Genomic DNA, 17,359 nt, shown 5'->3' with positions numbered 1-17,359 from the left:
TTCCTGAGGATGATTTTTATTCCCAGGGCCTATTAAAGGAAGAGAAAGGGAGAAGCGAACACACAGTGATTCAGTGCCTCGTTTGGCGGGGCCTGTGCCAGGCACTTGCCACATGCTGTCTTGTTTGACCCTCCCCCTGAGCCTTTGAGGTCAGGCTTTTGTGCCCCATCTTAAAGTCAAATCAGTAGCATCACCTCCCTTGTGCTCTCCATATATTTGAAATGCTTATTTTTAGAATGAAAAGAAATCTTTTTAATCCAAAAATTTAATTAGAATTGATTTTCTCTTACAGCTGCTTTTGCTGGGATTTTGCACTGGTAAGTTTTATTTGTTTGTTATCATAGTACCTTTGTGAATAAATTTTTCCAAATCTATTTGCTCGTAATTTGAATAACTTTCAGTTTTGCAATATGAATTACATACATACAGCACATATTTACAGGTCTACATCTCTGTTAAAAGACTAATTGGAAAGTTTCAGGTTAGATAAATAGTATAGAGTGATTTTGAAGTTAGTGGCATTTAGGAATGTGATTTAACACTATATGTTTAGCTCAGGTACAGTCTAACTTTTAACATAACTTGGAGATGCTCTAACACTTTTGTGTTCTTTTGCTTTTGTTTTTGCAGGAGTCACATAACAAGTCTCTTTGAAAATGATCGTCATTTTTCTCACCTCTCAACACTGGAAAGGGAGATGGCTTTTCGCACTGAAATGGTTGGGTTCTGTGTATTGTGTTCATTCTAGTACTTTTCAAAGAATGTTTTTTTTGATATGAGACTAGAAGTTGTAAGGTATTAATTAAATCTTACTTGGATTTAGTTTCATGTAGTGAATAGGATTCAAAAAGCAAATCTTGTTCCCAGTGTTACCAAATTGTCTCTTTCTTTAACTGTCAAATTACTTGATTTTTTTTTTTGCCTGATTCATACTTTCAGAGCAGAATATCAGTAATATTAACTGCTTGGGGACTACTGAGGCAAAATTGTGAAGTAGCCTAAGTCTATCTGATGATTTTACTCTTATATTTTTGGTGTCCTTCTCTTCTTCCCTTTCTCTCCCTCTCCCTGGAATGTAGTACCCTCTTGTTATCCCTGGCTAGACCCCACTTAAGCCTGTCTGTCTTCCCCTGTTAGTGCCCCTTGTTTTAAAACTGTTTCTTCTGCTCCAAAAAAATGCAAATAGTCACCCTCATACCCATTTCCTGTAGGACTCTTTATCTTTCCCTTTGGAGGAAAAGTGAGTAGATAAGTTCATTGACTTGTGAATTTATTCAGTAGTTCATTCTGATATGAAGGCACCAGAGGAGAGAAGTTGGCTGCCAGGTAATGAGTTTTTGGGTCACGGTAACCTATGAATTTGACACAAATACTAAAGGAATCTTCAGTGTTTGTCATGACAAAATAAAGGTCCCAGGGTGTTCAGTGGGAACAGTGGAGAGCAGCACAGTGAGTCTGGACTCATATTTAGTCTCACAAGGTTCTCAAGAGCCTAGTACACACGAGATACTGTGCGGAATCACAGCCAACCCAAGCGCCCTGGCTCTCAGCATTTCCCACAGGCCTGGTGCCCGTTGCTTCACCTCCTGAGGTGGTAAACTAGATGGCCTCTTGGTGATCCTAAGTATGCCCCACTTTTTAGCCCATTTACAGACATTAATTATGGCACCCTTCTCCTTCAGTCTTTGCCAATAACCAGCATGTTGGCTCGCTACTCTAGAGGAGGACCTATAACATACCAATACTTTCACCTCACTATTAATGACTCTAGAAGATACAAAAATGTTGCAGCTGAACGGAGGAACAGCTTGCAAGCTCTTCTCAAGCAAGAATAAAAGAATCTGCGGAGGGGGTTTCATAATGAGCACAAAGTCCACCAAAACCCCCCCATCATTTCTTTGGACGCTCAGCCTGAAAAGGCTCTGACCTTGAAGATCATTGAAGCTTTTGCAGAAATAACTAATGCTAAGGATAAAGAAATAGAGAACGTCTATGGGGAACTTGATTAGACATCCTCTGAATTAAGTGAAGATAGACGTTGCTGCTTGGTGACCTTAGGACAAAGATGGGCACGTGTGGAGGAGATCTCATTTGGGATCAATAAATGAAAGATCTGTGGCTGTTAAGGAACTTCTCACCCCTGCACATCACACATGCTTTCTTCCAGAAGAGGTGCTGCATTTTTCGAGCACGGAATGGCGTCCTAAAATAGGAAATGAACTCTGTCTTAACCAACAGAAAGAAAAGAATGCTTACAATCTAAGTTGTAGCTTTAGAATGATCAGACTGTCTGTTCTGTCAGATGGTTGACTGGTCACAGTAAAGGTTAAAGCCAAAACCACGTTAGAAGAAAAGAAGGACAGTAAGAAGCATTGCCCACGATTCCTGCTGAAGCCAGTCATCCACAGAAGAAGTGGAGTGAATCTACACAGGCGGGAGTGAAAAGCAATGCATTTGCCAAGGGTTTTAGTGCAGTCTGTCCTCCATGCCAGCAACAGAGTGTAGCCCAAACCGTGGACTCCGCCTGCACTCCCTGAAGAAGTGGACCGGCCCTGGAGAAGGCCCAAGACAAAGCAGGAGTCGGATCTGGCTCAGGCAGGCAGCTCGGGGCTCAGTGTCCAAGACATCTAAAAGAGGGGAAGATGCCACAAGTTAGGAAAGATCATGCAGATGCTGCTTAGGGCACAAGGGAGATCATTGCCATGGGCCCACATGGCTCCTTTCTAAAATCTTGGGGCATTCCCTCGGCAAACCTCAGAGCTGGCCTTGATGGAACGAAAGGAAGGAGAATGAGGACTTCACAGAAGATTTGCTACAACAGACCCACAACTGACAGAGGAGTGTAGGGAATCCGAGATACTGCTGTGATTGTTGTTTATTGGTTTGAAAAAATTTGACTTGGTAGACCAAAATTCAGGCTTGAAGGCTTCCATCAAGCAAGAAGTCTGTCCTGTACCTGTTAGAAATATGTAAGATTTAGTGACACCAGATGATGTAATAGCATGGATGGTGAATTTTATGGAATGAGAAGTTGTGGAAGGGTTGTTACATCTGCATCGATTGAAGCAGTGCCCTGCCACACTAATAAAATCACAGATTCATCAAATAAAGTCTGAATGACTAAGAATAACTCATTGTTACAGGCTACTAAAGCAATTTTCATATTAAAATTCAGGTAGGGAGATATTGCAAATATGCCCATTTTATAGATGAGGAAACAGGCTTTAGACAGGTAATAATTTTCCATTGCTCACAAGGGTAGTAAATGCTTGAGCCAAGATTCAAATTCTGACTTCAAAGAAATGTCCTTTCTGCCTTGGTAGGTCCCCCCCCCACCCAACCCCATATATTACTTCTCCTAGGAATTTTTGAATTTTAGAACCCTTATTTACTCCAGTGAATAACTCCATTGGTGAAACTTAAGAAGTATATTGAGTCCTTAGAAAAGTAAGAGAGTGTGTGTGTGTGTGTGTGTGTGTGTGTGTGTGTGTGTGTGTGTGTTGGGTGGGATGTTGGAGCTTTCTCAGTGTATTTCATCCTGCCACGTCTTCGTCTACTCTGCCTGCTCACAATGCCAACCCTCCTAGTTTCTCATTTTACTACAGTAGAACTTACTTAAAGTTCTTTGTAAGATATTAGTATTAAAACACTTGAAAACCTGGTCTTGTCCGCAGTGCTTTTGCAAAAGTGTAGTTAAAAAAGCTCTTCCATAAGCTTAGATCATTGAATTCTAAGAAGGCATTAATGAGGAGAAACCAATAAAGTTAATAACAGCCATTACTTGTCTAATTGCTTTGTTTTTTTTAAAAAAATACATTTTGTGTGAGATAAGAGCAGACAAGAGTAATTGAATTTGAACATAACTCGAATATGTTCTCCTTTTAGGGACTTTATTATTCCTATTTCAAAACCATCGTAGAAGCCCCTTCATTTTATAATGGAGTGTGGATGATTATGAATGACAAGCTCACGGAATATCCTCTTGTGATTAATACATTGAAACGATTCAATCTGTACCCAGAGGTGAGTTGATCAGATTCACTTGATTTGCAGAGAGTTCCCAGTTTTATATGTTTTTGCTTTAAGTGCTGACTCTTAACACTGAATGTATAATTCATACCTGAAGCCTTCTACATAAAGGCAGATAACGTATCTCTTAAATTTTATTTTTTAGGACAAAATAAGCCATTTTTAAGAGAGGAAATGGCATAGATGAGGATTATTGTGCATAAGGGTATGACTTTGGTAAATTCCTGGCAGATAATCACATTCTCTTGCATAGAAAATAGGAAAATCACCTAGGCTCGTTCACTGCTTTCTTTTCCTTTCTTTTCTTTTTTTTTTTTGTCTAGGCAATGGGATTAAGTGACTTGCCCAGGGTCACACAGCTAGTAAGTGTTAATGTGTCTGAGGCCAGATTTGAACTCAGGTCCTACTGAATCCAGGGCTGGTGCTCTATGCACTGCGCCACCTAGCTGCCCCTGTTTGCTGCTTTCCTATAGACATAGTTTTTATGTAATGAATTGTGAGGCTTATAGCAAATGCCTACTATGATGAATTAGTCATGCTGAAGGTTATGAATGAGCCATTTCAATAATGAATTTATCAGATATCAGTTCAACACAAGAGTGTCCTATTTATCTGGCATTTCAATTGCTAGGCTACATCTTGAACAGAACCTCTAATGCAGACATTTGCAAAACAAAACGAAACAAAACAACCTGACTTTTGAGCAGTAGAAAAAATCAGTATCATGACATTTGAAGAAAGGACGTGGAACCGCACCTCAGGCTAGAGTGTATTGACTCAGAGTCATGTATGAAGTGATGTTTTGTTTTGTTTTTTCAGTTGATGGCCTCTGATTCATCTCTTTTGGGGAGAGAGATGAACTAGGTGGTCCAATAACAATAATAATTCATCTTTACATAGTGCTATAAGGTTGACATAATACTTTTATGTTGTCTCATTTGATTCACATGGCCTCTTCTCCCATCCAAATGGTCCAAACGACTGAGAAGTGTCCTCACTTCTAGGAACCTTCATTATTAAATGCACCTAACAAAGAGACAGCTCCCAGTAAGCAGTTCCTAGGATGCTCAGGGCCTACAAGAGCAGTGTGCTTTCCAGGCTGTGTGATGCAGCTATTTCATAATACAGTGGCCTCGAAGGAAGCTCTGCAGTTGTTACTTGGTAACACTCTGCTCTCTTTTTAGAGAATTTCCATCATGTGTTCTCAGGTAAGGAAATGCTTTAGATGTGATTGGACTCGAGAAGAATACATTGGGAATTATCGGTCATTCCCTTCACTCTTGATACTTCACCCATCCTCCTGCTGATGGAGTTTTTGGTCCTAGCAGTTCTGCTGGGTGGCTGTTTGTCTGCCTGAGTTCAGCATGAGGTCATAGTCTGCCAAAATACATATGTCTTTTTTCATGTCAACTCTCCTCTAACCACACCTTTCCTCTACTCAAGCAGCTGAACTTTTTTGAACCTCTGGAAGACCGCACATTTCTTTCCTCTTAAATTTCATCACTATCATCATCTTCTTCCCCATCAGTACCACCACCACCACCACCACCACCACCACTGCCATCATCACAGTATGTATACAGAGCTTACTTTATGCCAGGTACTGTCCTGAGCTGTATACAAATATTTTCTCATTTGATCCTCCTAACAGTTCTACCAGGTGGGAACTCTTATTAGCCCCATTTTACAGTTGATCAGACTGTTAAAAGAGGAGTTAAATGACTTGCCCAGGGTCACACAGCGCCAGATTCGAGGCCAGACCCAGTGTTCATCCAGGAGCTACCAATTGCTTTCATTTGTACCTCACAGCAGAATTAGGTTCAGTGTGCTGTTCTTGAGAGAACAGGAGCCTCTCCTTTCATATTTCATCAGTTACCGAGTCATACCCATTTGACCTTTTACAATCACTCTTGCCCCCTTCTCTCCATTTCTATTGATCATTACCAGCCATATGGGCTATTCTGGAAGATCCTGGAGCTGTCTTCCTTCCTGTCTTTCACCATGAAATGAGTGTAGTTAGTGATTTATGTGCCATATACCCTTACTAGATGGTAGGGCAGGGATTATTTCTTTTTTTACAATTTAATTTTTTCTTTTTTCTCAATCACATGTAAACAAAAATTTTTAACATTCGTCTTTTTAAAATTTTTAGTTCCAAAATTCTCTCCTTCCTTCCCTCTCCTCCTCCCTTGAGAAGGCAAGTAATTTAATATACATTGTACACGTGCGGTCATGTAAGAGATTTCCATATTAGCCATGTTGCGAAAGAAAACACAGACCAAAAAACCGAAAATGATAAAGAAAACAAAAGTAGTATGTTTTGATCTGCATTCAGAGTCCATCAGTTCTTTCTCTGGAGGTGGATGGCATTTTTTTCATCATAAATTCTTCAGAATTGTTTTGATCTTTGTTTTGTTCAGAGTAGCTAAGTCCTTCACAGTTGATCATCGTGTAGTATTGCTGTTACTGTGTACAGTGTTCTCCTGGTACTGCTCACTTCACTCTGCATCAGTTCATGTAAGTCTTTCTAGATTTTTCTGAAATCATCCTGCTCATCATTTCTTAATGCACAATCTTTCGTGTACCTAATCTATTTCATTGATGAACCACCCTATTTCTTAGAGGGTACCAGATTGTTCTGATGATTACTACTTTATAATATAGTTTCAGATCTGCTAAGCTACCTTCCTTCACATTTTTTATTGATTCTCTTGATATTGTTGACCTTTTATTCTTCCAAATAAATTTTGTTGTTTTTTTCTAGCTTTATAAAATAAATTTTTGGTAATTTGATTGGTATGGCATTGAATAAGTAAATAAATTAATTCAAGTAGAATCATCATTTTTGTTATATTGACTCAGCCTACCCATGAGCAATTAATATTTTTTCGCTTGTTTGGGTCTATGAAAATTGTTTTGTAATCGTATTTATGTAGTTTCTGGGTTTGTCTTGGCAGAAAGACTCCTACGTTTGCATCAGTATTCATTAGGGAAATTAGTCTTTAGTTTTCTTTCTCTATTGCCCTTCCTAGTTTAGATATCAGCACCATATTTATGTCATAAAAGGAATTTGGGAGGTCTCCTTTCCCTGTTTTTCCATATAGTTTGTATAGTATTGGAATTAATTGCTTTATAAATGTTTGGTAGAATTCACTTGTGAATCCATCTGTCCTTGGGGATTTTTTCTTAGGGAGCTCATTTATGGCTTATTCAATTTCTTTTTCTAATATAGGGTTCTATTTCCTCTTCTGTTAATCTGGGCAATATACATTTTTGTAAATATTCATCCACTTCACTGAGATTGTCAGATTTGTTGACATATAATTGGGCAAAATAGCTCCTAATGATTATTTTCATTTCATCTTCATTGGTAATGAATTCACCGTTTTCATTTTTGATACTGATTATTTGATTTTCTTTCTTTTTTAAAAAATCATATTAACCAGTAGTTTATCTATTTTTCTTCATAAGACCAGCTCCTAGTTTTATTTATTAGTTCTGGGGTTTTATTACTTTCAATTTTATTAATCTCTTCTTCAGGATTTCCAATTTACTGTTTAATTGGGGATTTAATTTTTTTTTAGTTTCATGCCCAATTCATTGATCTGCTCTTTCTCTGTTTTATTGATGTAAACATTTAAAGATATAAATTGTACTGTTTTGGCTGTATCCCACAAATTTTGGTGTGTTGTCTCACTGTTGTCTTTCTCTTGAATGAAATTATTGATTTTTCTATGATTTGTTCTTTGACTCACTCCTTTAGGATAAGATTATTTAGTTTTAATAAATTTTAATCTGTATTTGCACAGCTCTTTATTTGATACAATTTTTGTTGCATTATACTTCTGAAAAGGATGCATTTAATATCTCTGCTTTTCTGCATATGATTGTGAGGTTTTTATGCCCTAATACATGGTCAGTTTTAGTGTAGGTACCATGTACAGCTTAGAAAAAGGTATATTCCTTTCTATTCCCATTCAGTTTTCTGCAGATGTCTATCATATCTAACTTTGTAAAATTCTATTCATCTTCTTAACTTTTTTCTTGCTTATTTTATAGTTAGACTTATCTAGTTCTGAGAGGGGAAATTTGAGGTCCTTCACTAGTATGATTTTACTGTCTACTTCCTCCTGTAACTAATTTAACTTTTCCTCTAAGAATTTGGATGCTATGCCTTTTGGTCCATATAAAATATTGATATTACTTCATTGTTTATGGTACCTTTTAGCATAATGTAGTTACCCAGCTTCTCTCTTTTAATTATGCCAATTTTTGCTTTTGCTTTGTCTGAGATTATGATTGCTACTTCAGCTTCTTTTTTAACCTCACCTGAAGCATAATGGATTCTCCTCCAGCCCCTTATTTTTACTTTGTGTGTCTCTTTGCTATTTCTTGTAAACAATGTATTGTTGGATTCTGTTTTTTTTAAATATAAATTTATTTATTTTTAGTTTTCAACATTTACTTCCACAAGATTTTGAATTCCAAATTTTCACCCCATCTTGCCCCTCCCTCCACCCCAAGAGGGCATGCATTCTGAATACCCCTTCCCCTAGTCTGCCCTCCATTCTATCTCTCCTCCCCCTTCTCTTATCCCCTTCCCCTTCTATTTTCCTGTAGGGCAGGATAGATTTCTGTACCTCATTTCCTGTATTTCTTATTTCCCAGTTGCATGTGGAAACATTTTTTTTTAAACATGTGTTTTTAAAACTTTGTGTTCCAAATTTTCTCCCTTCCTCTCACCCCACCCGCCCTCATTGAAAAGGCAAGCAAGTCAATACAGGCCATACATGTGCAGTTATGCAAAACACTTCCATAGTAGATATGTTGTGACAAACTAACTCTATTTCCCTTAATCCTATCCTGCTCCCCCCACATTTATTCTATTCTGTCTTTTAACCCTGTCCCTCCTCAGAAGTACTTCCTTCTGATTACCCCTTTCCCAATCTGCCTTTCTCTCTATCATCCACCTGCTCTCTTGTCCCCTTCCTCCCCTATTTTCCTGTAGGGTAAGACAGATTTCCATACCCAATTGAGTGTGTATGTTATTCCCTCCTTAAGCCAAATCCTATGAGAATAAGATTCCCTCATTTCCTCTCACCTTCCCCTGTTTCCCCTCCACTGTAAGAACCTTTTCTTGTCTGTTTTGTGTGTGATAATGTACCCCATTCTACCTCTCCCTTTCTCCTTGTATAATCCTCTCTCACCCCTTAATTTTATTCTCCAGATATCACCCCTTTATCTTCAACTCACCCTGTGCCCTCTATCTATCTATCTATCTGTCTATCTATCTATCTATCTATCTATCTATCTATCTATACCTACATACATATAATTTTTTCCCCTCCCACTACCCTAATACTGACAAAGGTCTCATGAGTTATAAATATCATCTTTCCATGCAGGAATGTAAACAGTTCAGCCTTAATAAGTCTCTTATGATTTCTCTTTCCTGTTTACCTCTTCATGTTCCACTGGAGTCTTGTATTTGAAAGTCAAATTTTCTATTCAGCTCTGGTCTTTTCATCAAAATGCTTGAAAGTCCTCTATTTCACTGAATGACCATTTTTCCCCCTGAAGGATCATACTCAGTTTTGCTGGGTAGGTGATTCTTGGTTGTAATCCTATCTCCTTTGCCCTCTGGAATATTATATTCCATGCCCTGCAGTCCCTTAATGTAGAAGCTGCTAAATCTTGTGTTATCCTGATTGTGTTTCCACCATACTTGAATTGTTTCTTTCTGGCTGCTTGCAATATTTTCTCCTTGACCTGGGAACTCTGGAATTTGGCTACAATATTCCTAGGAGTTTTCCTTTGGGGATCTCTTTCAGGAGGAGATCTGTGGATTCTTTCAATTTCTGTTTTGCCCTCTGGTTCTAAAATATCAGGGCAGTTTTCCTTGATAATTTCTTGAAAGATGATGTCTAGGCTCTTTTTTTGATCATGGCTTTCAGATAGTCCACTAATTTTTAAATTCTCTCTCCTGGATCTATTTTCCAGGTCAGTTGTTTTTCCAGTGAGATATTTCACATTGTTTTCTAATTTTTCATTCTTTTGGATTTGTTCTACTGTGTCTTGATTTCTCATAAAGTCACTGTCTTCCAATTGCTCTATTCTAGTTTTTAAGGAAGTATTTTCTTCAGTAATCTTTTGGACTTCCTTTTCCATTTGGCCAATTTTTCTTTTTAGGGCCTTCTTCTCCTCATTGGCTTTTTGGACCTCTTTTTCCATTTGGGTTAGGCTATTTTTTAAGGTGTTATTTTCTTCAGTATTTTTTTGGGTCTTCTTTAGCAAGCTGTTGAGTTGTTTTTTGTGATTTTCTTGCATCACCTTCATTTCTCTTCCCAGTTTTTCTTCTACTTCTCTTACTTGCTTCTCAAAATCCCTTTTGAGTTCTTCCAAGGCCTGGGACTGATTCATATTTTTCTTGGAGGCTTTGGATGTAGGGCTTTGGCTTTGTTGTCTTCTTCTGGTCATATGTTTTGATCTTCTTTGTCACCAAAGTAAGATAATATACTCTGACTCTTTTTGCGAGGTTTGCTCATGATCCCAGCCAACTACTTGAGTTTTAAACTCTTTGTTAAGGTAAGAGTCTTCTTCCAATGTAGAGAATGTACTGTTCCAAGCTTTGGGGGTATGTACAGCTGTTTTCAGAGATACTTCTAGGAACCTGTAAATTTTCAGTTCTTCCAAGGTGGTATGATAAGGGGCGAGGTGTTTACTCTTTTCCTGGCCTGTGCTGTGGTCTTTGAGTGACCGGCCACAAGCAATCTTTTCTCTCTTGAAACTGTGAGGTGGGTTTCCTCTCCACCACCACTACAAGCTCCACCATGCCAGTGCTCCTCCTCACCCCAGGACTGCCACCCAGAACTGTGACCCAGATGCAAGCATGGGCAGAGCAAGAGATTCCTACCTCTGCACCAGTAATGAGATCCCTGCAGTCCCCCTCTGATCAGCCACTTGATTCCCCCTCAGTCTGTGGGCTGGAAGCTCAGGACACAGTCACTGCCCCGGCACTTGTGCTCTGCGCTCTGAGCTCTGGAACTGGCTCTGACCTATCTCTTCTCTTGTGGAAAAAACAGACTTGTCCCACTGACCTTTTAAGTTGTCTTTGGTGTTTGTGGATTGAGGAGTCTGGAAACCAGCACAGCTGCCTGTGATTCATTCCTCTGAGGCCTGGCCAGGTTCGCTGAGGCCTGCGGGCCCATGCCGAACTGCGCTCTTCTACCCTCATGGCGCAATATGACTTTCTGATCAACCATCCAGACTGGCTTGAGCTGGAAATTTGTTTCACTGTGTCTTTTTGTGGGTTCTGCTGCTTTAGAATTTGTTTAGAGCCATTTTTCTAGGTATTTGGTGGAGAGCTCAAGCAAGTCACTGCATTCACGCTGCCATCTTGGCTCTGCCCCCTGGATTCTGTTTTTTAATCCACTCTGCTATCTGTTTCTGTTTTATGGATGAGTTCTTCCCATTCACATTCATAGTTATGATTATTAACTATGTATTTCTATCCGTCTTATTTTTTTCCTGTTTATCCTTCCTCTCCCTTGTGCCCTATGTCTCTCTCTGTCTCTCTTTCTTTACCTTATCCCTCCTCAAAAGTCTTTTATTTCTAACTACTACCTCCTTTAATCAGCCCTCCCTTTTATCGGCCTCCCTCCTTTTATCTTTTACCCCTCCTACTTCCATGTAGGGTAAGATAGATTTTTTTGTACCCAACTGGGTGTGTATGTTATTCCTTCTTTAAGCCAATTCTGATAAGAGTAATTTTCAAGCATTGCCTGGTAACACTTTTTCCATTTGGCTAATTCTTTTTATTAAGGAGTTCTTTTCTTCAATGAATTTTTGTACCTCTCTTTCTATTTGGCCAATTTTACTTTTTAAGGCATTCTTCTCTTCAGTGGATTTTTGCACCCTTTTTTCCAGTATTTATTTGTGTACCTTTTACCAAGCTGTTGACCTTTCCCAGTTTTTCCTCTGCCTCTCTTATTTGATTTTAAAAATCCTTTTTTGAGTGTTTCTTGGGATTCTTGTTAGGCTTGTATCCATTTCACATTTGTCTTTGAAGCTTTGCTTGTAGCTGCTTTGACATCATTGTCTTCTTCTGAGTTTGTGTCTTGATCTTCACTGGGTATTGTTCCCAGGGTGGAGGGGGCCTTTCTTCTTCAGGCCTTTCTTGCTACTGTTTTCAGAGCTAGCTCTAGGGGTCTGTAGGCTTTTGATGCTTCCAAAGTGGTATGATCACTGCTTTCCTGTTCTGTGCTCTCGTCTTTACCCAGGAAGGGACCTTGTTTCTGTATATCCACCAGCGCTAACACTCTTTCCGGTCCTGAGATGGTGACCAGGTTCCCTGTTCTTCTGGAACCTCAATTGCTGCTAGTCCCCTCTGTTTTATAATTGTAGCCAGGGTCTCTACTCCCTCAGGAGTGACCATAAGCTCTCCTCTCTGCCTTGGAACTGTGACCTGGGTCCTTGTTTCCCTGTGGCTACAAATGCTGTCACTCCTTTTGGCCCTGGGACTGCAACCTGGAACTGTGTATGGGTCCTGAACCCTGCTCCAGCAGAGGGTCCCCTGCAATCTCCTTCTGACCAATGGTGCTGCTGTCATACCGTCCATGGAATGGGAGCTCTTGAAGCTGCTGCTTCCTTTAAGGCGCCTTCCACAAGGTGGGGCCTACTCTACCTGCATTGTACTCTCAGGACCTATCACCACTCGATGAGACAGACCTTGTCTTGGCCTGGAAAATGATTGAACCCGACATTCTGTTGGTTCTGGCACTCTAGAATTTGATATGAAGTGTTGTTTAAGAGTAGTTTGGAGGCAGAGTTGGGACTTGGACCCAGGTCCGTCAACTCCAGAGTCAGGGCTCATTCCATTGCACCCATTCCCCTCAAAGCCCCTCAAAATGTTTTGTGTCAAGGGCTAATTTTGAGTAGATTGCACTGAGGTAGCTGTTCTGTTTTGTACACAACCCCTACCCAGAAGCAAGTCATCTACAAATAATTTGACACCAGTTTCTCCACAAACACATAAGTGAGGTCTTTATAGTTGTTCTTTAGCCCTGAAGAGGTATAGTCTGTCCATCAGCCGTGGGACTTAGGACTAATTTCCTTCTAGGAAGAGGAGTGTGGCAAGTGTAGAAAAGTATGGAGTAATAACAGCTTCAGAAATTCACAGTTGTGTGACTTTGACAAAATTCATAAAATTGATTCTCTTTTTCCTAAATTTTGCTCCTGAAGATAGCCTTAGTTTCTGGCCAGTGTCTGTCTGATGCCAGGAACATTTATAAAGCCATGCACTGATGTACATACCTATGATTATGTAGAGTTGTGTCACTAGCTTGAGCAGTGAAGGGAAAGACAAGGGAAGGGAAGGGAAATGAGACCTTTCTTCTCTATCATCAATGATGGGAAAACTCCTAGCAGTGAAGGCTGAGAGCACGAAGGGAAATATTCTTTTTGTAGCTTCAGGGGAGGAAGTCCTTGGTGTGAGATTATACAACATACCTTCCTTTTTGTCTGGCTGCACTCCCAAAAATTGTGCCACTAATCCCCCAATAGGAGCCACACACTCTCACCACTACCCCCATCTTCCTCTCGTCTGTTATAATTTCCAGAATGTGCCTGTCATGCAACAAATATGTACTTATTAGTTCCTTAAATTCTGAAGTGGCCTTATATTTAAGAATGCCCATCCTGTTCATTTGGTTTACATATTTGCTTAATTTATTCTTTGAAAGATCTGTGATTCCATTGAAATGAGTACTCCTATTGTTTCCAGATTATGGTCCCTTTTCTATATTCTGTGATTATGTAATAGAGCTGAAATATACATCAGTATAGGAGGGAGTGCCCATCCTAATGAAATCCTACAAATAATTGAAAATAAGTAGATGTTTCAATGAAAATCTTCTGTGTTGAAATCGCTTGATGAGTTTTGTATAATTGTACTTTATTCATCTCACTGAGCATCCTCAAAGTAGATGAAACTTCCTTATTTCTGTTGAAGAAATCATCGTTCTGCAGTCTCCTAAGTTTGTAATCTTGGAGTTTTCTCCAACCTAACCCTATGTAGCCAATCACCTGCCAGGTTTTGCCTCTCTGCCTTCTCTTACATGCAACCCTGTCTCTTTGTTCATAGCACCAATCACTCAGTTCAGGTCCTGATCCCCTCTCCCCTTGGTTCCTGTAACAGCCTATGGACTGGTGTCTCTGTCTCAGGTTTCACCGCACTCAGTTCCATGCTTTACATTGCAGCATTTCCTTAAGATTTGACCTTGTGACTTCCCCACTGACTCTCTTTTGCCTTGAGGATAAACTTTTCTAAAATGGTTTCACTTTTTCTTTTTGAGACTGTATCTGTCCATTTCACCCTGGCTGAAAGTGCTGGATACCCAGTGCTGACAGGCATAGAAGCATTCACCTACTCCATTGTTCCCGCATGGGCTGGTTTGCCCTTTGTAGGTAGTTTGCTCGCCCTGCACTCCCAGAGCCTGATCACGTACAGACCCTGAGCAGCTTTTGAGCCGCTGTAGCTCGTAACTCCTGTACTCAAGTGACCCATCAACTTCAGCCTCCGCCTACCAGCTCTGTGCACTTGCAAAGCTCTCTAAAACCTGGCCCCCAGCCTCAATTTCTAGCTTCATTGTATATTACTCCCCCTACTGTGATCTGAGATCCAGTCAAACTGGCCTTCGCTTTGCTTCTCATAGATGAGAGGAGTCTCTTCTCCTGTTAGCAGTCACTGAGTATTGGCTAAGTAAAGTGGCACTTACTAAGTCCCAGACACTGGGGTAAGCACAGATGGTACAAAGAGAGGCAAAAACATGATCCCAGTCCTCCCAGATCTCTCATCCTACTGGTGGAGATAACATAGGAAGAAACCACACATACAAGAGAGATCATGGAAGCTGATGTCAGAGGGAAGGCACTGGCAGTGGAGGAGTTAAGGCACGGGGAGGCCAGGAAAGCCAGGAGCTGGAGGAGGGTGAGGGGAGAGCATTCCAGGCATGGGGCGCAGCCATTGAAAAGGCATGGAGTCTGGAAATGGAGAGCCCTATGTGAGGAGCAGTGAGAGGTTCAGAGTAGAAGGAAGTAAAGTATTAGCAGATTGAAGGGTTTTCAGTACCAAACAGATTTTTAGATTTGATCCTGAGGATAATAGGGAGCTAGTGAAGTTTATTGACTAGGGGGAGGTGGTGAGAGTCATGCCTGTTCTTTAGAAAAATCACTTGTGCAGTTGTGAGGATGGGCAGGAGTGGGGAGAGATTGAAGCAGGCAGCTGATGCAGCATAAGGCCTGGACTTGGGCTGGCAGTCTGAGTGAAGAGAATGGGACATAGAAATGGTGTGAGGCCGAGTGGGCTTGAGAGAAGAAGTGAGGTTGGTACCAAAGCTGGGCACCTGGGAAAGTGGGGAGATGGTGGTGACCCAGGCGGTGACGGGGAAATCAGAAGGGGGGTAATGTGTGCTGGTTTGGATGTGTTCAACTTGAGGAGTCTGTGAGACGTTCAGTTGGAAATGTCCCAGGTACAGTTGGGGTTCAGGAGAGAGGTTAATCTGGGAATCATCTGCATGGAGATGGTCATTGAGCTCATCAGAACTCATGAGATCATGAGCTGGTGTAGAGGCAGAAGAGGATCCACGACAGAACCTGGGGGACACCTGGAGTTACTAGTTGTGACCTGAGGGTCCAGGAGAGGAGACTGAGGAGGAGGGGTCACATGGCCAGGAGAATGATCTCTTGTCACATGTCTTTGCCCTAGCTCTCCCCCAGGCCTGGAATGAACTGCTTCCTCCCTGCTGCCTCATAAAATCCCTTTCTTCAACCCAGGCACTACCTTCTCCAGGAAGCCTCTCCTTATCCTCCCTTCCCCGCCCCCCCAACTGCTGATGAAATGACTTGGTATTTCACTACTTGTGTTTATCTTTTTGTTTGGGGTGTGTGTGTGTGTGTGTGTGTGTGTGTGTGTGTGTGTGTGTGTATCTGTGTGCATGCCTGTGCACGTGTGTATCTGTGTGCTAACACACATACATGCTGTCCACGCATATATTTATATACACACACACACATACACATGTGTTTGTAGACACGTGTGTGTGTGCATGCATGCACATGCACTTATGGTTGTCTTCCTTGCTAGTGGGTGAGCTCATTCTGAGTAGAGATTGTGTGGTTGTTTGTATTTTTATTCCCAGTGTTTAGCGCAGTGAGTGGCACATAGCAGATACTTAATAAATGTTTATTGATTGGTTGGTGGATAAGTTGTTATTTGGTCATTTTCAGTCATGTCTGACCCTTTGTGACCCCATTTAGGGTTTTCTTGGCAAAGATACTGGAGTGGTTCGCCATTTCCTTCTCCAGCTCACTTTACAGATGAGGAAACTGAGGCAAACAGGGTTAAATGACTTGTGCAAGGTCACATAGCCAGGAAGTGTCTGCGGTCAGATTCCTGACTCCAGGCCTGGCACTCCATCCACAGGTGCCACTTAGCTGCCCAGTCGATAGATTGGTTGATTGGGTGCTATCAGATATGGGTTAGGAAGACAGAAAAGATGTGGTTCCTGGTTTTTGAGTCTCTGGTTTAGTTCAGGCACGATTTTATAATATAAAAACTGGAGAACCTTTTCAGTCTCTGTGTATAAGGTGCCTGTGTGTTTAGGGCACAGTGGAAAAAGCATTGACTTTGGAATTAGAGGAATTAGTACCAGGTATGCCCCTTAATGCCTATGCAACTTTGTGTAAGTCAGGGGACCTTGCTGGGCTTCAGTTTCCCCATCAGTAAATGATAGGATAGGATTACATGACCCTTCCAGACCTAAATTTGTGGTCTTTGACTTTGTGATGCTAAGACATTCTTGAGAAAATAGAGCTGAAGTATGGGAGTGAGAATTATGGCCCAGAAACATGCATGTTGCATCAAAGAGAATTTTCAAGACCAAGAGAGTGAAGGGAGCAAAATGGATGGGAAAAGTAGGAGAAAAAGTGGGCTAGTGTCCCTGAACCCTTTGTGGCACTCATGACCATCATCGACAAAGGCCTGTCCTTTTCTGTCTCCAATTTTGTTTCTTTTTAGGTAGTCTTAGCCAGCTGGTATCGCATATATACCTGGATAATGGACCTGTTTGGCATTCAGACCAAGATATGCTGGACCGTTACCCGAGGAGAAGGGCTTAGTCCTATAGAAAGCTGTGAAGGCAAGTTTTTGTGGAGGGTAATGCTGTGCTTCTAATTCATGTCCTGCAGTCATTTGTACCGAAAAAGAGTGGGGGTGTGACTCTTCAGTACCTTTGAAGGAGTCTATTAAGAAATTTGTCAGTATTTCAGAACC

The 17,359-nt window shown here is 40.9% G+C and overlaps 1 protein-coding gene across 1 annotated transcript in view; it reads left to right on the top strand.

Annotated features, from left to right (window-relative positions):
* Positions 1 to 17,359, top strand: part of LOC110195965 (dpy-19 like C-mannosyltransferase 1) — a 118,554-nt gene that overhangs the window by 22,093 nt on the left and 79,102 nt on the right. The window contains exons 2-5 of the mRNA XM_020968925.2: positions 293 to 317; positions 631 to 718; positions 3,886 to 4,023; positions 17,105 to 17,225. Coding sequence (XP_020824584.1) covers positions 293 to 317; positions 631 to 718; positions 3,886 to 4,023; positions 17,105 to 17,225 — 372 coding nt within the window. The remainder of the gene's footprint in view (positions 1 to 292; positions 318 to 630; positions 719 to 3,885; positions 4,024 to 17,104; positions 17,226 to 17,359) is intronic.

This window comes from Phascolarctos cinereus, unplaced genomic scaffold (assembly GCF_003287225.1).
Source record: "Phascolarctos cinereus isolate Bilbo 61053 unplaced genomic scaffold, phaCin_HiC Scaffold_4;HRSCAF=312, whole genome shotgun sequence".
NCBI lineage: Eukaryota > Metazoa > Chordata > Mammalia > Diprotodontia > Phascolarctidae > Phascolarctos > Phascolarctos cinereus.
Note: the sequence above shows the minus strand (reverse complement) of the source record. Positions and strands in the feature narration are given on the sequence as shown.